The sequence below is a fragment of the Oryctolagus cuniculus genome, chromosome 7, assembly GCF_051225735.1.
Source record: "Oryctolagus cuniculus isolate XC-2025 breed Fujian yellow rabbit chromosome 7, ASM5122573v1, whole genome shotgun sequence".
Taxonomy (NCBI): Eukaryota; Metazoa; Chordata; class Mammalia; order Lagomorpha; family Leporidae; genus Oryctolagus; species Oryctolagus cuniculus.
The window spans coordinates 86,833,999-86,857,398 of NC_142873.1; the positions used below are offsets into that span (position 1 = coordinate 86,833,999).

At 44.1% G+C, this 23,400-nt stretch overlaps 1 protein-coding gene across 3 annotated transcripts in view; it reads left to right on the top strand.

Moving 5' to 3' along the window:
• The first annotated feature begins 6,858 nt into the window (after window positions 1-6,858).
• The window catches only part of MCOLN2 (mucolipin TRP cation channel 2), a 73,041-nt gene continuing 56,499 nt past the window's right edge, over window positions 6,859-23,400 (top strand). The window contains exon 1 of one of the 3 annotated variants that reach the window (XM_008264961.5): window positions 6,859-7,099. In XM_008264961.5, coding sequence (XP_008263183.3) covers window positions 7,023-7,099 — 77 coding nt within the window. In that variant the 5' untranslated portion in view covers window positions 6,859-7,022. Of the gene's footprint in view, window positions 7,100-7,297; window positions 7,494-23,400 lie in introns of those variants that run through there. The other 2 variants (XR_016237225.1, XM_008264962.5) reach the window with 2 other exon arrangements.

A 23,400-nucleotide genomic window follows, 5' to 3' on the forward strand; every position in this document is an offset into this window, starting at 1 on the left:
GCTGATTGGTAATCACAGGGATTTTTACAACATGAATATTAGTTTTGTACAATATTTATTTAAATGGAAATAACTCATTGATTGCAATAAACATTTTCTCAAAGCAAATTTATTTTTTAGAAGAAACTAGTTTTAAATTTTTGTGTCAAGAGCTTAATGAATATAGCATTTGGACACTGAAATCTTAGTATTTAATCAATGTTAACCATAATACTCTAGATTTGGAAAAGTGAGCGCTTGCATTAGGTCTATATTATTTTTGTAGTACCTGTGACTTTTAAAGAATGAAAAATCTAAACCTCCAAGTGAGTTTTTGGTGGCAGGGTGGGTATAGGGGAGCGCTTGGCTCTAATATTGTTAACACAATTATTTTTGGAATTATTAGGATGCAGTGTGAAATTCTAAATCATATTCATTGTCTGATAAATCCTTTCCTTTAACTCCTTGTGAGATTTTTAGAGAAACAATAAGACTTTCAGGGAAACATGAAACCACTGACCCAGGATTGGGGCTGGAGTGTGGCTTTGCTCTCAAGTTGTTCTGGTTCTTCTCTGAAATTACAGCAGGTGACTTGGTGCCCTCATGTCATTCTCTGATTCTCCAAGCTTTCTTAGGGGAGCAGTAGTCCCTGATATTCCAAGGCCCAACTTTTAGTTATTCCAACCATAAGAGAATAGCTCTACTGTTTCCTAACTTTTTATAACTTCCCAAACAAGAACTCTGGCTTGATCTGAGTAGACAGATATATGATATGCCAATCATTTTAGAGTTCTGTTGATATGTATCTACTTGACATAGAGAATGGCAAGGTAGTACTAAGAACAGAAGTCATTTCTTCTTGTAGGCTTCTGTTCTCCCTGGCCCAGGGGATCAGAACTGGATTTTTGTTGGTGATACCTGTTTTTGGAGGTCAGGATCTCTGTCCCTTTCCCCCCATGGCCCATAATGATTCTCAAGCATGTGGGCATAAGATTCACCAGGGACCTTACTGAAGTCACGGATGCCAACGTAACCCCAGCAGAGATTCTCATTTGTCAAGTCACAAGGAGAGGTCAGCAAGCTGCAGTTTTAGCTTGCACACAATGATTGTTATCCGAGTGGTTGGTGGTAGCCTCATGGCCAGAGATGGACCAGGAATAGATAAACTTTTCTGTGGGAATAAATAATAAACTGTCTGAAAGGCTTGGGAATCAGACTGGTCTTTTTTTTTTTTTTTTTTTTTTTTTTTTTTTTTTTTTTTTGACATGCAGAGTGGGCAGAGAGAGAGAGAGAGAGACAGAGAAAGGTCTTCCTTTTGCCGTTGGTTCACCCTCCAATGGCCGCCATGGCCGGCGAGCTGCGGTTGGCGCACCACACTGATCCGATGGCAGGAGCCAGGTACTTATCCTGGTCTCCCATGGGGTGCAGGGCCTAAGGACTTGGGCCATCCTCCACTGCACTCCCTGGCCACAGCAGAGAGCTGGCCTGGAAGAGGGGCAACCAGGACAGAATCTGGCGCCCCGACCGGGACTAGAACCCGATGTGCCGGCGTCGCAAGGCGGAGGATTAGCCTAGTGAGCCGCGGTGCCGGCCCAGACTGGTCTTACTGGTCATAAGAGAAACCTCAAGTAAATAGCTTTATAGCTACCTTCTTGGATATTTATAGTTATCTTCTTGGACATTCTTAGATTTGTGTTGTTTGTTAAAATCCATTTTTAGACTTTGAGTTTACTGATGTTGTGCTTTAAATAATTCAAATACCATTTTCTTTTTTGATAAAACTTTAAAATATCTAATACATACTGAATTTTAACCTTTTTGTCTGTTTATCATTTTCAAATTAAACTAATACATAAAAATAGAGATATGTGAGTTAGAAGAAAATTGGTAGAATCCAGGGGCTGGTGCTGTGGCATAGTGTGTAAAGCTGCTGCCTGCAGTGCTGGCATCCCATATAGGCAGGGGTTTAAGACCCAGCTGCTCCACTTCCAATCACATAGGAGACCCGGAAAAAACTACTGGTTCCTGGCTCCTGGCTCCTGACCTTGGATGGGCCCAGCTCTGGCTGTTGTGGCCATTTGGGGAGTAAACCAGCAGATGGAAGATCTCTCTCTCTCTCTTTCCCTCTCTCTCTCCCTCCTCCCCTCTCTCCCTCTCTCTCTCTCTCCCTCTCCCTCTTTATGTCTGCCTCTGCCTCTCTGTTCCTCTTTCAAATAAATAGTAAATAAATCTTTAAAAAAAGAAAACCTGTGGAATGATTTTTTAAAAAAGATAAAATAATTCATCATTTGCAGATATAATGAGCTACATAAAGTCTGATAAGTCAACAAATTCTCCAAACTTATTAGAGGATTTGGCAAGGATGTTAGCTGTGAATGTCAAAAACTCTCTGTGCTTCTTCTTTACTATTAATAATCATATAGAAAATTTAATAGAAATAAAAATCACAGTAGAAACAAAAATTACAGATTATCTGATAAGCATCTTAACATAGAAAGCACAAGATCTTCCCAGAAAAAATATTTAAAACTCCATTGTAAAATGACAAAGATCTGAATAATTACAGATATAAAGAGTTTATGAATGGGGACAACTCAACACAGTAAAGATTCAACTCTCTTGAAATTAATCTGTGAATATAATCTAACAGCAATAAAAATTATAGTTTATTTTAAATTAAAAAATAAACTCTAAAATTCATATGAGGCAAAGGTCCATCCATGAGTTGTCAAGTCAAGTTTGAAAAGGACAGGGATGGATATTTGCCTAAGTTGCCCATATCTCATATTGCATGGCTCAAGTAGTGGGTTCCTGTTATGCATATGGGAGATGTGGATTGTGTTCCCAGCTCTTAGCTCCTGCCTGGCCCTAAAAATAATGGAAGTGAAAAGATGAGAGATTCAGCCTATTCAATATTAAGCCATATTACAAAGTCATCATTTTTTATAAAAGAATATCTAAATGCAATTAATATGGTATTAACAGAAGAACAAAGAGACCAATGAATAGCAAATAGAACTTAGAAGCATGAGCATACTCGTATATATTTGGGAACTTGTTATAAGATAAAGCTGTCACCATGAAAAAAGGGAGAAAGGAAATACTTTTAAAAGCAGAGCTGGCAAATAATAGTCTGAGGCCCAAATGTAGTCTGCCACCTGTTTTGATATGACCTGTGAATTAAATTTTTTTATATTTTTTTAAATGAAAAAAATTAAAACCTAAATAAGAAATATCAAGAGAAATTAAAAATTATTTTGAACTAACAAAATATTGTGGGATGGGGCCAGCCTCATGGCACAGTGGCTTAAGATGCCCCTTGCAGCACCGACATTTGCAGCTCAGCCCCTCTGCTTCCTATCCAGTTTGCTGCTAATGCACCTAAGAGAGCAGCAGAAGACAGCCCAAGTACGTGGGTCCCTGCCACCCATATGGGAAGTCAGGGTGAGTTTCTGGCTCCTGGCTCCTGCCTGCCCCAGCTGTGGCTGTTGCAGGCATTTGAGGAGTGAACCAGCAGATGGAAGATCTCTCTTTCTCTCTCTCTCTCTCTCTCTCTCTCTCTCACACACACACACACACACTCTGTCTTTCAAATAAATCTTAAAAAAAAAATATATATATATATAGTAGGATTTAGCAAAAGCAATGCCCAGAGCAAATTTATAACATTGAAGTCATTTTAGAAAGAACTAAAATTAAGCATCCAAGCTTCCACATTAGGAACTGGAAAACGAAAAGTAAATCTTATGTAAACAGAAAAAAATAAAATTACAGTAAAAAGCAAATTGGAAACAGGAGATTAATAGAGAAAATTAATCAATAAAATCAATAAGCTGCTAGGCAGGCTAACAAGGAAAAAAGACAGAAATCACTAATATCAGAAATTAGACAGGAAGCATCAGTTCAGATCCTATGCGTGTTAAAAGGATATCCCAATTGTTAATTTTGGCTTTGACTGCCTGTGCCTCCAGGGTCTTTTCCAAGAAGTCTTTGCCTGTGCCTATATCTTGCAGGGTTTCTCCAATGTTCCCTAATAATCTGATGGTGTCAGGTTGTAGATTTAGATCTTTAATCCATGTTGAGTGGGTCTTACTTCATGCTTCTGCATGTGGAAATCCAGTTTTCCCAGCACCATTTATTGAATAGACTGTCCTTGCTCCAGGTATTGGTTTCAGATCCTTGATCAAATTTAAGTTGGCTGTAGATGTTTGGATTGATTTCTGGTTTTTCTGTTCTGTTCCATTGGTCTATCCATCTGTTTCTGTACCAGTACCATGCTGTTTTGATTATAATTGCCCTGTAGTATGTCCTGAAATCGGATATTGTGATGACTCTGGCTTTGTTTCTGTTGTACAAGATTGCTTTAGCTATTCAAGGTCTCCTGTGCCTCCATATGAATTTCAGCATCATTTTTTCTAGATCTGAGAAGAATGTCTTTGGTATTTTTGATTGGTATCGCATTGAATCTATAAATTGCTTTTGGGAGAATGGACATTTTGATGATATTGATTCTTCCAGTCTATGAGCATGGGAAATTTTCCCATTTTTTTGGTATCCTCTTCTATTTCTTTAAGATTTTATAATTCTCATCGTAGAGATCTTTGATGTCCTTGGTTAAGTTTATTCCAAGGTATTTGATTGTTTTTGTAGCTATTGTGAATGGGATTGATCATAGAAGTTCTTTCTCAGATGTGGCATTGCCTGTGTGTACAAAGGCTGTTGATTTTTGTGCGTTGATTTTATATCCTGCTACTTTGCCAATCTCTTCTATGAGTTCCAATAGTCTCTTGGTAGAGTTCCTTGTATCCCCTAAATAATGAATTATATCATCTGAAAAGAGGGATAGTTTGACTTTTTCCTTCCCAATTTGTATCTCTCTAATTTCTTTTTCTTGCCTAATGGCTCTGGCTAAAACTTCCAGAACTATATTGAATAGCAATGGTGAGAGTGGGCATCCCTGTCTGGTACCAGATCTCAGTGGAAATGCTTCCAACTTTTCCCCATTCAATAGGATGCCTGCCATGGGTTTTTCATACATTGCTTTGATTGTTGAGGACTGTTCCTTCTATACCCAGTTTGCTTAGAGTTTTCATCATGAGACATTTACACACACACACACACACACACACACAAACCAAAACCAAAACCAAAAAACCCCCTCTGTGTCCTAGTTTGCATTTGCCTTCTAAAGGGGCTGTTGTACTGACTGAAGTCTTGGTATTTTGTAACTAGTAGGTTTTCCCCTTCCTGGTAGGGTTTTGTTGTTGTGTACTTTTTTTTTTTTTTTTTTTTTTTTTTTTTGACAGGCAGAGTGGATAGTGAGAGAGAGAGAGACAGAGAGAAAGGTCTTCCTTTGCCGTTGGTTCACCCTCCAATGGCCTCCATGGCCGGTGCGCTGTGGCCGGCGCACCGCGCTGATCCGAAGGTAGGAGCCAGGTGCTTCTCCTGGTCTCCCATGGAGTGCAGGGCCCAAGCACTTGGGCCATCCTCCACTGCACTCCCTGGCCACAGCAGAGAGATGGCCTGGAAGAGGGGCAACCGGGACAGAATCCGGTGCCCCGACCGGGACTAGAACCCGGTGTGCCGGCGCCGCTAGGCGGAGGATTAGCCTGTTGAGCTGTGGCACCGGCCTGTTGTTGTTTACTTTCTAAAGGCTTTACAGTTCTTTAGCATGAAAGTTAATATCTTATGTATACTTTCTTGCAAAATACTTCTAGCACTCTCCTGTCAAGCTGGTCTGCCTCCTTTGCTGGGGCCCACATCCTTACCAGAAGACCAGCGCCTTAACTCTTCTTCCCCCTTCTGCCATAAAGAGGTCAGACCACGTGGCTATTCCACCCACCTTCAGGGAGCTGTGACTGCACAGAGGCTCTTCCAGCTCTCTGTACCCAGCGGGCACCTCCGATGAAAGGAGCATTAGAATGGAGCCCCCTCTCCCCCCACCAGAGGTCCTTGGCAGTGATTTTCAAAAGCAGGGCAGTTTTGTACGAGTTCATATACACCACTGTGTCCAGCTGCTCCTACCTGGAGTCATGGACCAGTGTTGATTGATTACCTGGAGGAGTATCCTTCGCCTCAACTAAAGCCACAGACTCTACACACTTGCTGGCCCAGGTAGCCTGGACTTGGGACTGCTGACCTGCGCCCAAGTGAGCAGTGGGAGAAGGATTCCTCTGAACTAGCTTTCCCTGCGTCACCGCTGTCACCAGCACCTTCAGATGAACTTGGCGCTTGGACCGTGAGCCTGCAATGTCCCAGTCTAGGATTCACGAGCAGCGGCCGATGGTCTTGTCCGGTTTCCCACAGGCGTCTGCCTCATGTGCACAGGAGTGGCATATCCCTGTCCATACTGAGGCCGCCCCGCGTGGGGTGGGTTTGTGCCCTGGCTCCGCGCGCGCCCCCGGGCCACGCGGGCCGGCACTCCCTGCGCAAGGTGCCCGCTCCAGCTTGCCAACGTGAGCCAAGCACAATCCAGTTTTCCATTCCTTGGGCACCGGGCGCGCTTTCTACATCCCGGAATCACGCCCGGTGTCTGAGTGCGTCCTTGTACTTCAGCACGCAGACACGCGGGGGATGGACAAACGTGCCAGTTCAGTGTGAAGTCTTCAGGGGAGAGGGCCGCATGCTTGGCATGTGGGAGAACACGGTACCCACCCTCGGCTGGGAAGGCAGCGAGTGTTTCCCGAACGCATTCGTACGGATTTGAAGCAACAAATCGGCAGACAGGGGCTGCAGAAGGAACGCACCGAATGTGCGGACAAGTACGGAGAAAGCAGCGTAGGCGCGCAGGAGGGCCCCGCCGAGGGCTGGGTGTGCCGGGCGCGGCCGCCGCGGGGCGGGCTTCAGGGTGCACGGGCAGCGCCGTTCCCTTAATAAAACGCTTTTCGCCTGCGCTACCTCCTGGCAGACGCCCCGGATCTGGAGTGGGCGGGCCAAAGGGCAGGGCGCCCGGACGCGAGCGCGGCAGCACCCGATCCTGGGGCGGAGGCAGGTGCTGCCGTCCCGAGCTCGGTGTCCTCCTCCTGCGACTCGTGGGCTAAGCTATGCCTGGAGGTGTGGAGACGATGGACCTACCCGCGTGGAACCGAGCCTTGGGCCTGTCCCAGGGCCCTCGTCACAGGTCAGCCACCCCAGGGGCGCGCCGGGGTTACGCAACCTCTCCATCCCACCAGCCCTTTCACGCTCGCTTTCCTTCCACGCGTGTTCGCGCGCCGGCACCTTGACGCCATCCCCTACCGTCCACTCCTGGCTCAGTCTCGCTGCCCCCCGCCTCTGGGAGCGCGGAGAGGCCGGCTCGCTGACACGTGGAAAAGGTCCCTCGGTGCAGCAAGTCGAGAAGCTCCTGGCTCAGCCAGTGGCGGGCGGCGGGCGGCGGGCGGCGGGGCGGAGGTGGTGACTTGGGGCGGGACGGGGACGCCTGGCCACGCTCCGCGTCCCTCCGGGTGCGCACCGAGTGCTCTGCCTCTAGCCTTTCTGCGCCGGGATCAGCGCGCACCGGGCGGCTGTCAGGAAAGGTAAGAGAAGGGAGGCCCGGCTTGGAAGGGGACATTTCCCAGAGAGGCTGGAATGGGTGTGAAGAGAATGGGTTTTCCTGTTCCCAATCCCCTGAGCAGTGAAAAGTTTTAGAAGGCGATAGACAGTCTGATCCTTTTTTCCTGGGCAAGGAACCTGGAGACAGGATCAGATGTTTCCAGGTTCACGGTCAGGGGAGCCATCGGAGCTGGCCGCTCTCAGGGTATTGGACTCGGAGAAGTCCTCTTAAAGTCGCTTTGCTGTCCTAGACCAGCGCTTTCTTGCTGCTTCGGACTCGCTTCTATGAACTGCTTACACGTAGTTACATAAGGCAGGGCTTGGCTTTCCGAAACACACAGGCCTTTTTCTCAGGTGGGAGTGTGGTTAGCTCCAGTTCCTGTGCCTTCATGAAAAGGCGCACAGTTCAGCCCGGAGCGCTGCCAAGGGGCCTGGCCTCCTTGGTCCAAGCTCCATCCACCCAAGCTCAGCGAACCAGGTGGTGTGAACCAACCCGCCTTGGCTTCCCCTTTCCCAGTTCTCAATGCAACTACAGTGGAGGGTGGTTAGACTTTCTTAAAATAGTGTTGAGACGTTCCTGCGTGCTGCTCCCCGTGTTATAAACAGACTTAATTTTAGCAAGGGAAACCAGAATTCAAGAGGAGAATTTGCTTATTTCCCAGCAAGAATGATGTAAATATAGATATAGATATATCAGAATATTTCAAAAAGCTCATGGGAAATGGAATGAAAAGATAAGCTGACTTTGCTGCAAAAATTGAAATCCATGCATAATTTTTCCATAATACTCATTTCCTTGATCTTTTTGAAGACTTCTTGTAATTTTTTGGTAGACTTTTTTGAAAGACCAGTTTTGAAAACATAACTTTGGTACAACTTTTTGGACATCTGGATAACTGTGGCTGTTACACAGAAATGATTGATGTCCTGTAACTTAACAACTCTTCACACTGAGGTGCTGACCTGTAATGGGCCGGGTGGTAAGCAGTTAAACGTTCCTTCCCTCCGCCTTAGCCCTAGATGCAAATACACTCTGAGTTTATTTACCCGGTGCTGGCTGGGCTGGTAAGTGGACTTGTGCTTATGGTGGGTGTGGTGTATAACCTCCATTTTTATTTGACTCTAGTATTTTTCTTAACACATTTCCTTTAGGGCTCAATTTTTTTTTCTTTAATCATATCAAGTGTCTTCAGAAGCAGCTCCCATGATTACAATAAGGGACACACACTTCTGTGTGCAAATAAACAGCCTTTGAAGGCTTTCCGTCAGAAATAGATAAATGTGTGGTTGTTCAGCACTGGTGGAGACAGAAGAGTGTGCCCGTGTACATTGAAAATGAAAGAAAGGGTTAGTAAGAGAAGTGGGAGAGCTTGTCTATGGCTATGAAGATGCAGATTCTGATTCTGTGTGCAGAAGGGGCCAACCGCAAGGAGCTGTCCCCAGAAGTGGAATGTGGACTTCACACTTTCAGGAAACTGCTTAGCTCCTCTGCGAAGTGCTCAGCAAACAGCACAAGTTTTGAGAAATTTAGCAGCTTCTTCTTGATGAGTCAGAGGTCTCCTGAGATTTGAGCTCATCTTCCTCTTCCCATCTCAAAGTTGAACTCCTGTTGCTGGGAATCTTCCGGCCTTTAATAAGCCGTCCATCAACAGGTGCTGTGTTCCGAGCTCTTGGAGAACAGGCACATTTCCCGGGCTTCCCCTGGTCATTCCCATTCAGAGGCCTTGGTGAGCATGACAGCTCTCTTCAGCCTTCTGGATCAGAAGATTGATAAACCCTGATGAAGTGTTGGCGTGGCCACAGTCTCTTCTTCCAAAGGGGAAGTGTTGTTTCTAAAAAAGAAAATAGTAGATACAAAATATCTCCCTGAAGCAATTGAAAAGGGTTGGGAAACACATTTTGAACAGAGAATACAGAACCGAAAGTTAGGAATGATCATAGTCACAAGCCGTTCTCTTTGGCTATCTCTTCTCTGTCAGTGAAGTGGAACTCAGAATAGGACAACTGTTAAAATGCAGTGGAAAAACCAGGTGGTTTCTTGTGGTTACCATTTTCAAAGTAAAAATAGTGGTCAAAGAAAACTCTTCGGGCTGTGCAAGTTCAAGGCACCCTGCCCTGAAGCCAGGCTGCGCTCTTTAGCGGAGGTCTGGAGCTCAAGTTCCACGTGTCGGTTCTGAAGAGTGACATCACTCTGCAGTGAGCTCTTGTGTCACATGTCAAGGGCTTCTTAGAGGAAAGGAAGTCCATTTCCGGATTTCTTTTTTTTTCTTAAATTTTAAAGTTTATAAGTTTCATATATACAGATTCAGAAACGTAGTGATACTTCCTCCTCTCCCCTTCCTCCTGTCCATGCCCCACCCTTCTTCCTCCTCCCTCTTCTATTCCCACTCAAGTTTTACAAAGATCTCTTTTCAGTTTACTTTAATTTTTTTAAAAAAATTTATTTATTTATTTATTTATTTGAGAGGTAGAGTTACAGACAATGAGAGGGAGAGACAGAGAGAAAGGCTTTCCATCGTCTGGTTCACTCCCCAAATGGCTGCAATGGCCGGAGTTGAGCAGATCCGAAGGCAGAAGCCAGGATCTTCCTCTAGGTCTCCCATGCAGGTGCAGGGGCCCAAGGACTTGGGCCATCTTCTGCTGTTTTCCCAGGCCACAGCAGAGAGCTGGATTGGAAGAGGAGCAGCCAGGACTCGAACTGGTGCCCATATGGGATGCCAGCGCACAAGCAGAGGATTAACCTACTGTGCCACAGCACCAGTCCCCAGTTTACTTTTATACTCATAAGGTTAACCCTACACTAAGTAAAGAGTTTGACAAGTATGAAGAAAAAAACACTGCAGTAGAGACAAGGACTGTAAACAATCATCAAATTTCAAAATATCAATTTCATTCCAATACAATAGAGATTTCTTTAAAAAAAAACAGCCTACAATATTTTGTTCAGTACCAAATGTTGAAAGGCGTGTTTTGGGTGGGTTTGTTTGTTTTGGTAGGCATTTGGGTTTTTTCCTCCCTACTTTTCTCAGCTTTCTTCCAGCTGAGCTTTCTATTTTGTGCTGAGCTGTGCCTTAGCCCCCTTTCCCATGGTGGGAGGGGACCACTTCAGGGCCACGCTGTGCACATTCCTCTCCCTCAGCCAGGTGAGCTGCTTCCTCTTTTCCTTTGATGTGTGTGTTTTATTATCTTCCCTTGAATACATCTAAAGACTTTCATCCAAAAACAGCTGACTTGCAATAATGATAACTCATGAGGCCAAAGATTCTGGAAAGTTGCCATATGGGCAGTTCAAGAAGAGCCAGAATTTAGATGGTAGACTTTATTCAGTCATACCACTTATACCAACTACAGGGATTGAGTAATGTGACCCTAAGCTGTGCTTATCTGAAATGAAGGTGAGCCTTGAGGAAAAAAATGATGATTTCTCTATAATGTTGTTAGGGAGTCATCATCTCCTGACTTGCTGAGAGCAGTTCCCCTTTCATGTGTCTCTGCCCCCAGAGAGCTGATTTTTCTTGATGTTTTTGGAAGGAGTATGGCGTGCTCAGGACAAGTGCTTTGAAAAAGGCCAGTCCCAGTTCTGCTTTCTTGGGGGTCTGAGGCAGCAAAGTGGTGATGGGAGATGATTTTATAGGAACTTGGTAGCACGGCTGTCTTTAGGGAAACTCCTGAACATTTAGCTTGCTCATCTTTTGTGGGTGGCTCTAATGGAAAGTGAAAAGCCCCTTTGGCCTTCCTTCAGGGTACTTAGGATTGGACCAGGCCAATTGTAGTCCAAGAACAGTGCTGAGAAGTAACCCAAGTTTCCTCTTTTGCCTTTTAAATTGGGGCTCAACCAACTGCACATTTCTAGCAAATCATGAGGAATTGGAGTGAGCAATGACAGTGGGGTTATTGGGATAGATCTGGAGTCTTCTGCGTGCTGGACTGCCCGGGACACTCCTGCTGTGGCCAACCTGGCCACTGTTGGAGAGACATGGAGTTTTAGTTCTCTGTACATCTCCTCTCACTTTCTACCTCCCTACCCCACAAACCAAGGGCAGGCGAATATCTAATTGCCATATTCTTTTTTGAAATACTTTATTTTAGCTCATAATGATAAATCAAGATGTATGCATATGATCATCAAAAATGAAGAAAAAATGAAAAAACTTGAAGACAATTCATATCAGAGATTGCCAAAATATGTATATATATATATTTTTCTGGTTTATGTAGTTCTAGACTTTTAAAAGTGTCTATGTTTAGATATAAATGCTGCAAGTTTTTGAAAAATAGGATTTCACTCTGTTTTGTAACTTAAAAAAAAATTTTTTTTTACATGGAACGGGCATTTGGCTCAGTGGTTAAGATGCTGGTTAAGACACCTGTATTCCATACAGGAGTGCCTGGAGCTGAGTCCCAGCTGTGCTCCCTCTTCTAGCTTCCTGCTAATGAGGACCCTGGGAGGCATCAGGTGGTGGCCCAAGTAGTTGGGTCCCTGCCACTTATGTATAAAACCTAGATTGAGTTCCTGGCTTCAGGCTTTGGCCTGACTCAGGCCTGGCTTAGAACACATTTGGGGAGTGAAACAGAAGATGGGAGGCCTGTTTCTCTGTCACTTTCTCTCTGCCACTCAAAAAAAGTTAACTATGTCATAGACATTTTCAAGTAACACAGAGTTACAAATAGGGTTGCAATGCACATCTTCATTGCCATCTTTCTGACTGGTTAATATGAAATTATAGTATAAGTCAGCAGAAGTTTGATGTCTTGATCATAGGTACACTTACAGGTCCTGCCACTTGCCCTTTAAAGTTGTCATTTGTTTCACTAGAGTCCCTCTCTCCATTCTTGATAATAAAAAGTAAGATAGATTTCCACTGATCTGATTATTGGTGAATTTTTGTTGTTATTAATTTTTTTGTCTTGTTCAGGTCCTTTGCCTGTTATTTTGTATTTTGTATATTTGTATTTTGCCTTTTTTGGTTAATAGTTTAGAGTTCTCTATGGGTAAGATAGTAAACTTTTGCCTGTTGAAATATATTGCAGATTTTTTTCTCCCAGTTTGTCTTTTAACTTTTTGAAGTCTTAAATTTTTGTATTAAGATCTGTCAATCATTTTCATAACTTCTGAATTTTGTCATACTTAGAAAGGCATGCTAAATTATTTAAAAAATTCTGTATCTTTATCAATTTTATTTTTTAAATGTGTTTAAGCTTTATTTTTATGTTGCATTTGAAGGAGAATTCTTTCTCTCAAATAGAAAGCAAATTATCATAAAAATGATCCATTGAGGGGCCAGCACTGTGGCACAGCGGGTTAAAGCCCTGGCCTGGGGCGCTGGCCTCCCATGTGGGTGCTGGTTCTGGTCCCGGCTGCTCCTCTTCTGATCTGGCTCTCTGCTGTGGCCTGGGATGGTAATGGAGGATGGCCCAGGTCTTTGGGCCCCTGTGCCCGCTTGGGAGACCTGGAGGAAGCTCCTGGATCCTGGCTTTGGATTGGCACAACTCTGGTCATTGCGGCCATCTGGGGAATGAAACAGCGGATGGAAGACCTCTCTCTCTGTCTCTGCCTCTCTGTAACTCTGTCTTTCAAATAAATAAAATAAATATTTTTTAAAAAAATCCACTGAATGATTAATTATTGGAAAAGACATCAGAATAGTGAATAAAATAATGTAGGACTTCCGTCAGCAAACCAGGCAGCTCTATTACCTAAATCCCTCTAAGGTACCTTAGCCAAGCAAAGCTTTTAACCAAGCTTTTAATTCAGCTGCTCACATCAGTATTTTAGACTTTCCATTATTGTTGTTATTGTACGATTACTATTATTGTTATTATTTTATCTTAAAGGGTACTGACAGAGGAAAGGTGTCAGGGCTGTTGTCTTATTCACTGACTTGTTTCTTTTCTCCAAGAAGCTGGGGTACACACTGATAAGCAGGCCCGGGCCTTCATGAAGCCCTCCAGTAGGGGAGACCAATAGAGATTGTGTCTCATGATGAAAGAGAGATGCTAAGAGAGGCAGGGGGAGGCAGGAGGCACATTTGATGGGGTGGCTAAGGAGTCCTCCAACAAGGCGACATTTGGCTGTAAGCAGTGGCAGGGCAGTTGAAGCTGCAAGGTGAATGGCTGCAGGAGGGGTTGCAGGGCCAGGGCTGCTGGCATGGTGTAGCGAGGAGGGGGAAGTGGGCTTGTGGGAGGAGTGGGCAGGAGTCCCTGGACAGTGGTCAGACATGGTAGGAGGACTGGATTTCACCCTGAGAGCAGGGGCAGCCCCTACTGTGTTTTGAGCAGGGAAGTGATAGCTGGTTAATGCATTTAAAATGGCCTCTCTGGCTGCTCTGTGGAGACTGGGGAGGCCGTTGCAGGTGGTAGGTGAGAGAGGACAGTGCCTGGGCCAGGGAAGCTGCAGTGGACACAGCCCAGGGCCACCCATAATGTATTTTGAAGGAAGACTTGGTAAGTTGGGTGTGAGAGCTGAAGAAAGGGAGAAACAAATGCGTGATTTTATGGCCAGTGGTTCCCACACGTGGCTGCACGTTAGAATCACCCAGGAAGCTTATCAAATGCAGCTGCCCTGTTCACACCTCCCACCAATTTAATCCACGTCTAGAGCTGCAGGCCATGTGACCTATTGTGCAGCTCAGGTGGAGAACGCTGAGTGGGCTAGGGATTGCAGCCCAAGCTTTGGCATTTTTTGTTTATATTTTTGCTTATTGAAGAGACAGAGAGCTCCCATCTGCAGATTCACTACCCAAATACCCTCAATGGCTGTGCCTGGGAAAGCCAGGAGCCTGGAATTCAACATGGATCTCCCATGTGAGTAGCAGGGATCCAAGTTCTTGAGCCATCACCTGCTGCTTCTGAGGGTGCCCGTTAGCAGGAATGGAATTAGAAGCAGAGGTGGGACTTGAACCCAGGCACTCTGACACAACATGCTGGTGTCTCAAGTGGCATCTTAATTGCTATGCCAAATGCATGCCCTGCTACAGATGTTTTTAAAGGTTTGTTTGTTTATTTATGTATTTATTTGAAAGGCAGAGTGAAAAAGAGGATGAGAGACACAGAGAGACTTTCCATCCATTGGTTCACTCTACAAATGGTTGCAACAACTGGGACTAGGCCAGGCTGAAGCCAGGATCCCAGAATTCCTTCTGGACCTCCCACATGGCTGGCAAGGAGGGGCCTAAGCACTTGGGCCATCTTCTGCTGCTTTCCCAGGTACATTATCAGGGAGCTGGATCAGAAGCAGAGCAGCTGGGACTCACAGCAGTACTGGGATCTTGGATGTCGGTTTCACAGGCCAAGGCTTAGCCCACTGCACCACAAGGCTGCCCCCCGCCCCACTTTTTAGTTAGAAAAATTATGTTTGAAATGTAAATATATTTTAACATAACATTTTCCTTATTTCTGATCATTTTACAAGCCATTACTCCTTTAAAAATATTAATCAGGGAGCAAGAAGGAGCACTGGACAAATCTTACAGTAGGGGGCAAATTGCAAATTCAGATTACTCTGTCTCATTTGTGAAATGAAGATACAGGCAAGCTTCATGGTGGAGATTTGCAATTTTGGTTGCACATTAAAATCTCCTGGTGAATTAAAAAATATCCTGATACTTGGCTTGCACCTACACCAATTGGGCCAGATCACCTATGGTGGAACCTGGGCTTCCCAGGAGATCCAGTGTGGATCCGGGTTCGGAAATCATGGCTCCAAGCTCTTGTGTGCCCCTAATCCTAAACAACAGAGTCAGGAAGAAGGAAAGAATAAATACTGCGCAGGTAACTGGCAGTGTCTGTCACAAGAGGTCTCAAAATACACTTTTCAGACTTCTTTTCACAGGAAGCAATTGAAGGATACTTGCTACAAAATTAATCATAAAGAAAGAGGAAGATCCAGGAACTGAGGAATCCAATTTACGGAAGAGGTGAAGGCAGTTCCCAAAGCCATGGCCTTCAATAGGAGTGAGAAAGCCCCAGTGGATGTTGGAGCAGGAGGTGAGGGCTCTGGAACTGAATTCTCGGGAGAAGAGAGGAGCTGCCAGGGTACCGGGTTAGTTTGTACTTAAAGGAGCTCTTGGATTCAGCCAGAATTTAGTGAGAGTCATAATTGGTAAGTAGAAAACTAAGAAAATGAAAGAGAAGGGGATTAACTCCAGAAAAAAATATTTTATATGAAAGAATATAACCTTATAGTGTATCAATGGCTCAACTGGTTCGAGTTCTTATATAATCACTTGGTAAAATCAGGATGTTAATTTGTCTAAATTTTTTATTAAAATATATTGTAAAATCAATGGGGAGGTGAAATATACCCATTTGTGAGAAAGGGGCAGACATGAGAGCTAAACCCAAAATTTCCAAGGGAGAATGGAAATTGATAATATCTAAAAGACAAAAAAAGTAGCATAAGTATTATTTAGAAATAATGAAGTAAATTAAAGAAAAGCAAAAGTGGTTTCCTCAAAGGAGCAGAGATCAAGTGTAAGGTTCATTAGAGTTCATTTAAAATTGTGTACGTGATTCAATTTGCTTTGAGGGGGAAGATGATGGGGAGTTAGGTGGGAGCACAGCAAGCAGAGCTAAGCAGATGTGGGTTCCTGGTTTCAGAGCCTGGGAGCAGGGGTACGGTTCACTGTGATGAGGAGACAGGATAAAGAATGGGATCGGGAAGTGGTGTACCCTGCCTCCCGTGCCCCATCTGCTTTGACTGTTGTGAGGAACCAACCCTTGGCGCAGCAGGTTAAACCACCCTCTGCAGTGCTGGCATCCCAAATGGGCATTGGTTTGAGTCCCAGCTGCTCCACTTCTAATCCAGCTCCCTGCTAATGCACCTGAGAAAGCATCAGAAGATGGTCCAAGTGTTTGTGCCCCTGCACCCACGTGGGAGACCTGGATGGCATTTCAGGATCCTAGCTTTGGCCTGGCCCAGCCCTGGCCATTGCAGCCATTTGGGGAGTGAACCAGTAGATGAATGACCTCTCTCTCTCTGTGTAACCCTGACTTTCAAATAAATAAATAAATAAATAAATAAATAAATAAATAAATCTTTTTTGTTTTAAAAAAAGAAATAGTTGTGAACTTCAAAAAACCACTCTGTGTGGGTGTCATTTCATTAATACCTGATACCTAAATAGGCCCAGTAGGAAAAGGAATGCCTACCTAGGTTATTTTCTGATTATTTGTTGGAGCCAGGGCAACAGATATCGATTTCTTCAAAGCTGAGGAGGTCACAGTACCAGTTGGGGTAACAAAAAACAACCACATCTAAGGTGTGTTAGGACTCTGAAACATTGCAAAAGTTATCCCAAATGTATTTGGTAACTGGTCCTCATCATTAAAAAAAGCACTCACCATCTCTGAATGGATACTTACTAATATGTACAGACAGTGTGTATATTGTCAAATTAGTAAAAATAAACATTCAAAGGACTGTGGTAAAATGAATTGTCAAATGAAGAGACTTCCTCCTTCCCATTAGTTATGACTGCACATATCATTAGCTCATATCTTGGGGTACAAGGATTACTGATAGAGCTGCCACGTTTCTCACTTAGCAGCAGTAGGTTAACCAGTATTTTAAGTAGTTTTCTTGATAAATGTGTTATTTTCCACTCAGATATGCTTTTCTTCAAACTCATGGCCAACAAAATTTATAGTGTTAGAGCTCCCATTTTCATAATGTTAATTTGTGCTTACATTAGCTTTGTAGTGAATCCATTTTTTGCAGGCATTTTAATGTCCTTTGCCCATTTTATGAGGGTTATTTTCACTAAAACTGGATAACACTTGTGGATACTTCCAATGGTTTGTGAGAAATGGATTGAAATATTTATTTGGTTTCACAAAAGTTTGAAACCCAATTGTGGGGGTCTTCAAAAAGTTCACAGAAATTGCATATTATGAAAAAACTATGCATGAATTTTAAATTTTTCATACCAAAATAAATTTATATTTTAATCTCATTTTCTATGAACTTAAAAAAATTTTTGGTTGTTGTTTGGGGGGAGCCCGAGACAGAAAGACAAAGAGAGGGAGCTCCTATTTGCTGGTTCTGTCCCCCAAATGCCCATAAAACTAGGATTGGGGCTAGGGCTGAAAGTAGGAGCTGGGAGTGCATTTGAGGTCTCCCATGTAGGTGGCTGGAATACAGTCACTTGAGGGGCCAGTGTTGTGGCACAGCAGGTCAATGCCCTGGCCTGAAGTGCTGGTATCCCATATGGGTGCCGGTTCGAGACCCAGCTGCTCCTCTTCTGATCCAGCTCTCTGCTATGGCCTGGGAAAGCAGTAGAAGATGGCTCAAGTGCTTGGGCCCCTGCACTCCCATGAGAGACCCAGAAGAAGCTCCTGGCTCCTGGCTTCAGATTGGCGCAGCTCTGGTTGTTGCGGCCGTCTGGGGAGTGAACCAGCGGATGGAAGACCTCTCTCTCTCTCTCTGCCTCTCCTCTCTGTGTAACTCTGACAAATAAATAAATAAATCTTTAAAAAAAAAAAAGGAATACAGTCACTTGAGCCATCACCACTGCCTCCCACGGTCTACATTAGCAGGAATGCTGGAATTAGGAGGTAGAGCCTGGAATTGAACCTATGTTCTCCAGTGTGGGATGTGGGCATCTTAACTGCTGAGCTAAATGCCTGCTCCTCCCATGAACTTTTTGAAGTACCTCGTGTGCTCTAAAAATCGCTTGGATGGTCCCAGAAATGGTGAGAATGTGCTGGAAACCAGCAGGCACATCACCACAACCCCCTACTTTTGAGGGCCTGCACTCTTTCCCAAGGAGGCCATACATACCTATGTGAAACAGGCAGCTGACTTTCTGACCAGGTGAAGGCACCTTAGGTGTGATAGGTAAACATCCATGTATTAAATCTCGAGCACTCTTAATTTCTTTCTAGGTTAATGCAAGTAGAAGCCCTAAGTCCCCTTTGTCTCACACGCGCACATCCCTGTGTGCACACACCTTATCTTAGAGACCCCTGCAGTAGGAAACAGCTCTCAGGCCCCTTGTCAGGTGGAGTGTGGATCATGAAAGTTACAGACAATTGCAGCTTGGATTGACTGGCCTTTTTCTGACATCACAGAAACTGGTGTGTGCATTTTTCTGGGGCAAAGGTCGAGAGCCTTCATCTTGTTCTCATAGGGGTTTATGACTCCAAAAAGGTTAATAATCACTAGTACCTTGTTTTTTCAAGACTCCAGGCTTCTGCAGACTCTTTTAGTTATGGCTTTGATAAAGATAAAGTTGCTGTGGGTCATCTGATAGCCTTAAATTTAGCCTACATCACACCATCCTGATTACCTGGGGAAGCAATGGGTTTTCTCAGTGACCAACGATGGCTTTGGTGTGCTTTCCTCTTGTCTTCTCAACACGGTACCAGCCTTGGGCTTCTTGTCTGTGTCTGTTTACTTCTTCATTCCAGCCCCCTTGAGCTTGTATTTAGCCCCCAGTCTGAGTAAGTGTCCATCCTAGGCCAGGTCTTGCTTTGCTGTGTATGCATGCTGTGACTTCTCCTTGGACATTTTGGTACTTGATGGTGTCATTTATGAAGCTTATGAAGATCTGTTCTGTGCGTTTCCTGTAGGTGAGTGGAACATAATCTTCTTAGTCATGATTGCTCTCAGTTCATGCATAACTGCCCTGCGCTGGATGGTTCAGTGGGGTTGAGACCTTCACTGGCATCTGTCTGTAACTGGTTTAATGGTGTGGTCTTTCACTTCCCTGAGTTGTGCTGCCTCAGCTTAGTAGCCCTCTGTCTTCTTAGCTGCTGGTGATTTCCATCATTTGTATGGAAGTTGCAGTATTTCTCCTGTCTGCTGATTTTGTGAGGGGTAATGCTAATTCTCACTTATGATGTGGTGATTGCAACTTCCAAGCCCCCTGTGCCCAGTACCCAACCCAGCACTGAGCGCCAGAGGGTGCTGGATATGTGAGTGCCAGATCAGGGAAGATTTCAGCCCTGAGATGCTATCCTGTCTCTTTTGGTCTTTGATTATTCTGTCACTTCATTTTGCACCATTATTTTGGCACCATTTCACTTCTTAAAAAATTAATATAGATAGAGTTCTAAGAACACAACAGTGCTTTCCTCCCTCACCGTTTCACTTCTCTGATAGCAGTAAGGTGTGTGTGTCTCTCTGCTTAATACCCTTCCATCTACCAGGCAACTGGGGCACACCTACAAACTGGGAAGAGAGGGGCAAGAAAAAGCCCCTGGAAAAGTATGAAAATCTTATACCCTTACATTTTCCTTCAGAAACCAGACTTTTTGAACCAAAATAATATTTCCTCCTAAATTTAGATGTTACTTTAAAACTAGTTAGACATATTTAAAACACACACACACACACACACATATAAACAGCTATCTCATCCTGTGCCTGTATTACTCAAATCAGCTGTTTTTCTCTCTAGCAGTCTTTCATGAGCTGATCACATTCAGCTTGTGCTCTCTTATATTTTGCTGATTGGCTCACGTACTCTTGACAAGTTTTTAATGTGAGTCTTTTCATTTTTCTTTTTTTTTTTCTTTTTTTTTTTTTTTGACAGACAGAGTGGACAGTGAGAGAGAGAGACAGAGAGAAAGGTCTTCCTTTTTGCCGTTGGTTCACCCTCCAATGGCCGCCACGGCCGGCGCACCGCGCTGATCCGATGGCAGGAGCCAGGAGCCAGGTGCTTTTTCCTGGTCTCCCATGGGGTGCAGGGCCCAAGCACCTGGGCCATCCTCCACTGCACTCCCTGGCCACAGCAGAGGGCTGGCCTGGAAGAGGGGCAACTGGGACAGAATCCGGCGCCCTGACCGGGACTAGAACCCGGTGTGCCGGCGCCGCTAGGCGGAGGATTAGCCTAGTGAGCTGCGGCGCCGGCCAAGAGTCTTTTCATTTTTCGTCTTGTCCCTAACCTTGCTAGAAATGTTGCAACTGCTCTATGACTACTTAAATGAAACAATTCTGGAAGAACAGAGTAGTGTAAATAAGGTCACCATGAGTGATCCTGACAGTCATTATTTGCTACTTTTGATTAATTTTTTGGTTATTTTTAAAATACAAGGAGTTACAAGAAGTTTGTGAAAATGTGTATTATGACAAATCTATGCATTGGTTTCAAACTTTGTTGTCCTCAAAATAGACTTATGTTTTAATTCCATTATTTGATGAACTTTTTGAAGTACTCTCATTATTTGCTATTATTGATACCTTTTTCTTTTCTTTCTTTTTCTTTTTTTTGCCTGAGCCTTAATATTAGAGTTTCTTTTTAAAAGGATTTATTTTATTTATTTGAAAGGCAGAATTACAGAGAGATATTCCATCTGCTGGTTCATTCCACAAATGACTGCAATGGGCAGCGCTGGGCCAGGCCAAAGCTAGGAGCCTGGAACTCTATCCAGGTCCCCCATGTAGGTGGCGGGGGTCCAAGTACTCAGGCCATTCTTTGCTGTTTTTCAAGGCTCAGCATCAGGGAATTGGATCAGAAGTGGAGGAACCAGGACTTGAACCGGTGTTCATATGGGATGCTGATGTCTCAGGTGGTAGCTTAACCCATTATGCCATGATGTCAGTCCATCCTAATATAGTTTCTTAGAGTAATGTTAACATCAGTTTTTTATAAAAATTAATTTATTTAAAAGGTGAAGTGACAAACAGAGTGAGATATAGAAGTGATAGATCATACATCTGCTGATTGATTCCCCAAATGGCTGCAACAGGCAAGGCTGGGCCAGACTGAAGCTAGGAGCCAGGAACTCCATCAGATCTCCAACATGGGTGATAGGTACCCAAGTCCTTGGGCCATTATCTGCTGTCTCTCAGGTGCAATAGCATGAAAACAAATCAGAGTAGCTGGGACTTAAACCAACAGGATGTGGGTGACCTTAGTGGTGGCTTCACCCACTGTACCACAGTTGTTGTTTCCTAAATACTTAGTGGCCATGCAGTTGAAGTAACCAGCAGCCAGAAAAAAAATTTTGAAGCTTCTTAAAGCAAATGGGCTGCATCAGGCACCCCTTCTCTCTTCCCAGGGCACCCAATACCTGATTCAACTATAGCACAACACATCAGAGTATTCTTTTACCTACTCACCTCTCTCCCTTCCCGTGGACTGAGTCTTGGAAGGCAGGAGGATGTCTCCAGCAGAGCGTGGTGCACAGAAGACCCTGTGTTTTGCACTCCTGTTTTTGAGAAAACAGTCTGGTCTTTCACTTAAGCATTTCTCACAGTGGGAGAGTGGCAGGGAGGAGGCTCCATGGCCTTTTGCTCAGGAGTCAAGAATAAAAGACACAGTTTCCATGTGCTCTTTTCATCTTATTAAACACAAAGTATATTGTGGGTAATGAGGATGAATCCCTCAGCAACACTGATCTGCTACAGTCGTAGGGGCCCACTCTAAATTCTGTGTTGCTCACACGTGTCCACAAGGGTTTCTTACAGGTGTGTTCTCAGGGGTCTGAGAGTTCATGGTTGAAGGTGCTGCTCTTAGGGATGGCTAAGATACCATCTTCTTGGAAATGCCTGGACACCCCATTAAGTGCCCCTGTAGCACTTACCTCACTGTGTGCTATGAGTGTGATGGGTTTTCCCATTCGCTCTCTGAACCTCTCCTCTGAGAGTCAGGACTGTGCATCTGTAGTGCTTTTTTATGCACTCATGGTACAGCGTTCACTGGGATATATAATTACCCTGTCACAAGTTTGTCTTTCCTGTTGGACACTGGGCACTGAAATTCAGGGTAACCACTCAGCTTTGTGTCTCAAGCACCCAACATTGTGCTCACTCAGTCGAGGAAGTGCTCATTAAGTTGATAAGGTCCATGAAGAAGTGACCAGAGCAGGCACAGGGCAAACATTTGTTTTTTAATTTTTAAATTTATTTTGTTTAAGGGATACAACTTCATGCATTTAATATATACAAATTTGGGAACATAATGCTTCCTCCTCCCACTTCCCTCCCACCCATACTCCTGCCTTTCTTCCTCCTCCCTCTTCCTTTCCCATTCTTATTTTTCACAGAGATCAACTTTCAGTTCTTTCTTATACTCATAAGATTAACCCTATAAAAAGTAGAGAATTCACCAACTAGTATGAAGAAAAAAAAGAAGTAAAGAACAAAACAGACAAACATAAAAACAAGAAAAACATTATTACCTGACAGTCAAGGCAAGGGCTATTCAAAATCACAGCATCTCAAAGTGTCAGTTTCACTCCTATAGATTACATTTTACCACAGGTCAGAAACCATATGGTATTTGTCTTTTTGCGACTGGCTTATTTCACTAAGTATAATGATTTCCAGTTGCATCCATTTTGTTGCAAATGACGAATTTCACTTTTTTTTTTTGGCCACTGTATAGTATTCCATAGTGTATATATACACCATAATTTCTTTATCCATTCTTCAGTTGATGGATATCTGGGTTGATTCCAAATCTTAGCTATTGTAAATTGAGCTGAAATGAACATGAGGGTATAGATAATTCTTTCATATGCTGATTTCATTTCCTTTGGATAAATTCCCAGGAGTGGGATGGCTGGGTCATATGGCGGGTCTATATGCATCTTTCTGAGATAGCTCCATACTGTCTTCGACAGTGGCTATACCAGTTTACATTCTCTCTCTCTCTCTCTCTTTAAGGGTTTATTTATTTTACTTGAAAGGGCTACACAGAGAGAGAAGGAGAGGCAGAGAGAGAAAGGTCTTCTATCCACTGGTTCATTCCCCAGATGGCCACAACAGCCAGAGCTGTGCCAATCCAAAGCCAGGAGCCAAGAGCTTCCTCTGGGTGTCCGACGGGGGTGCAGGGCCCAAGGACATGGGCCATCTTCTACTGCTTTCCCAGGCCATAGCAGAGAGCTAGATTGGAAGAGGAGTAGTCGGGACTAGAACCGGTGCCCATATGGGATGCCAGCGCT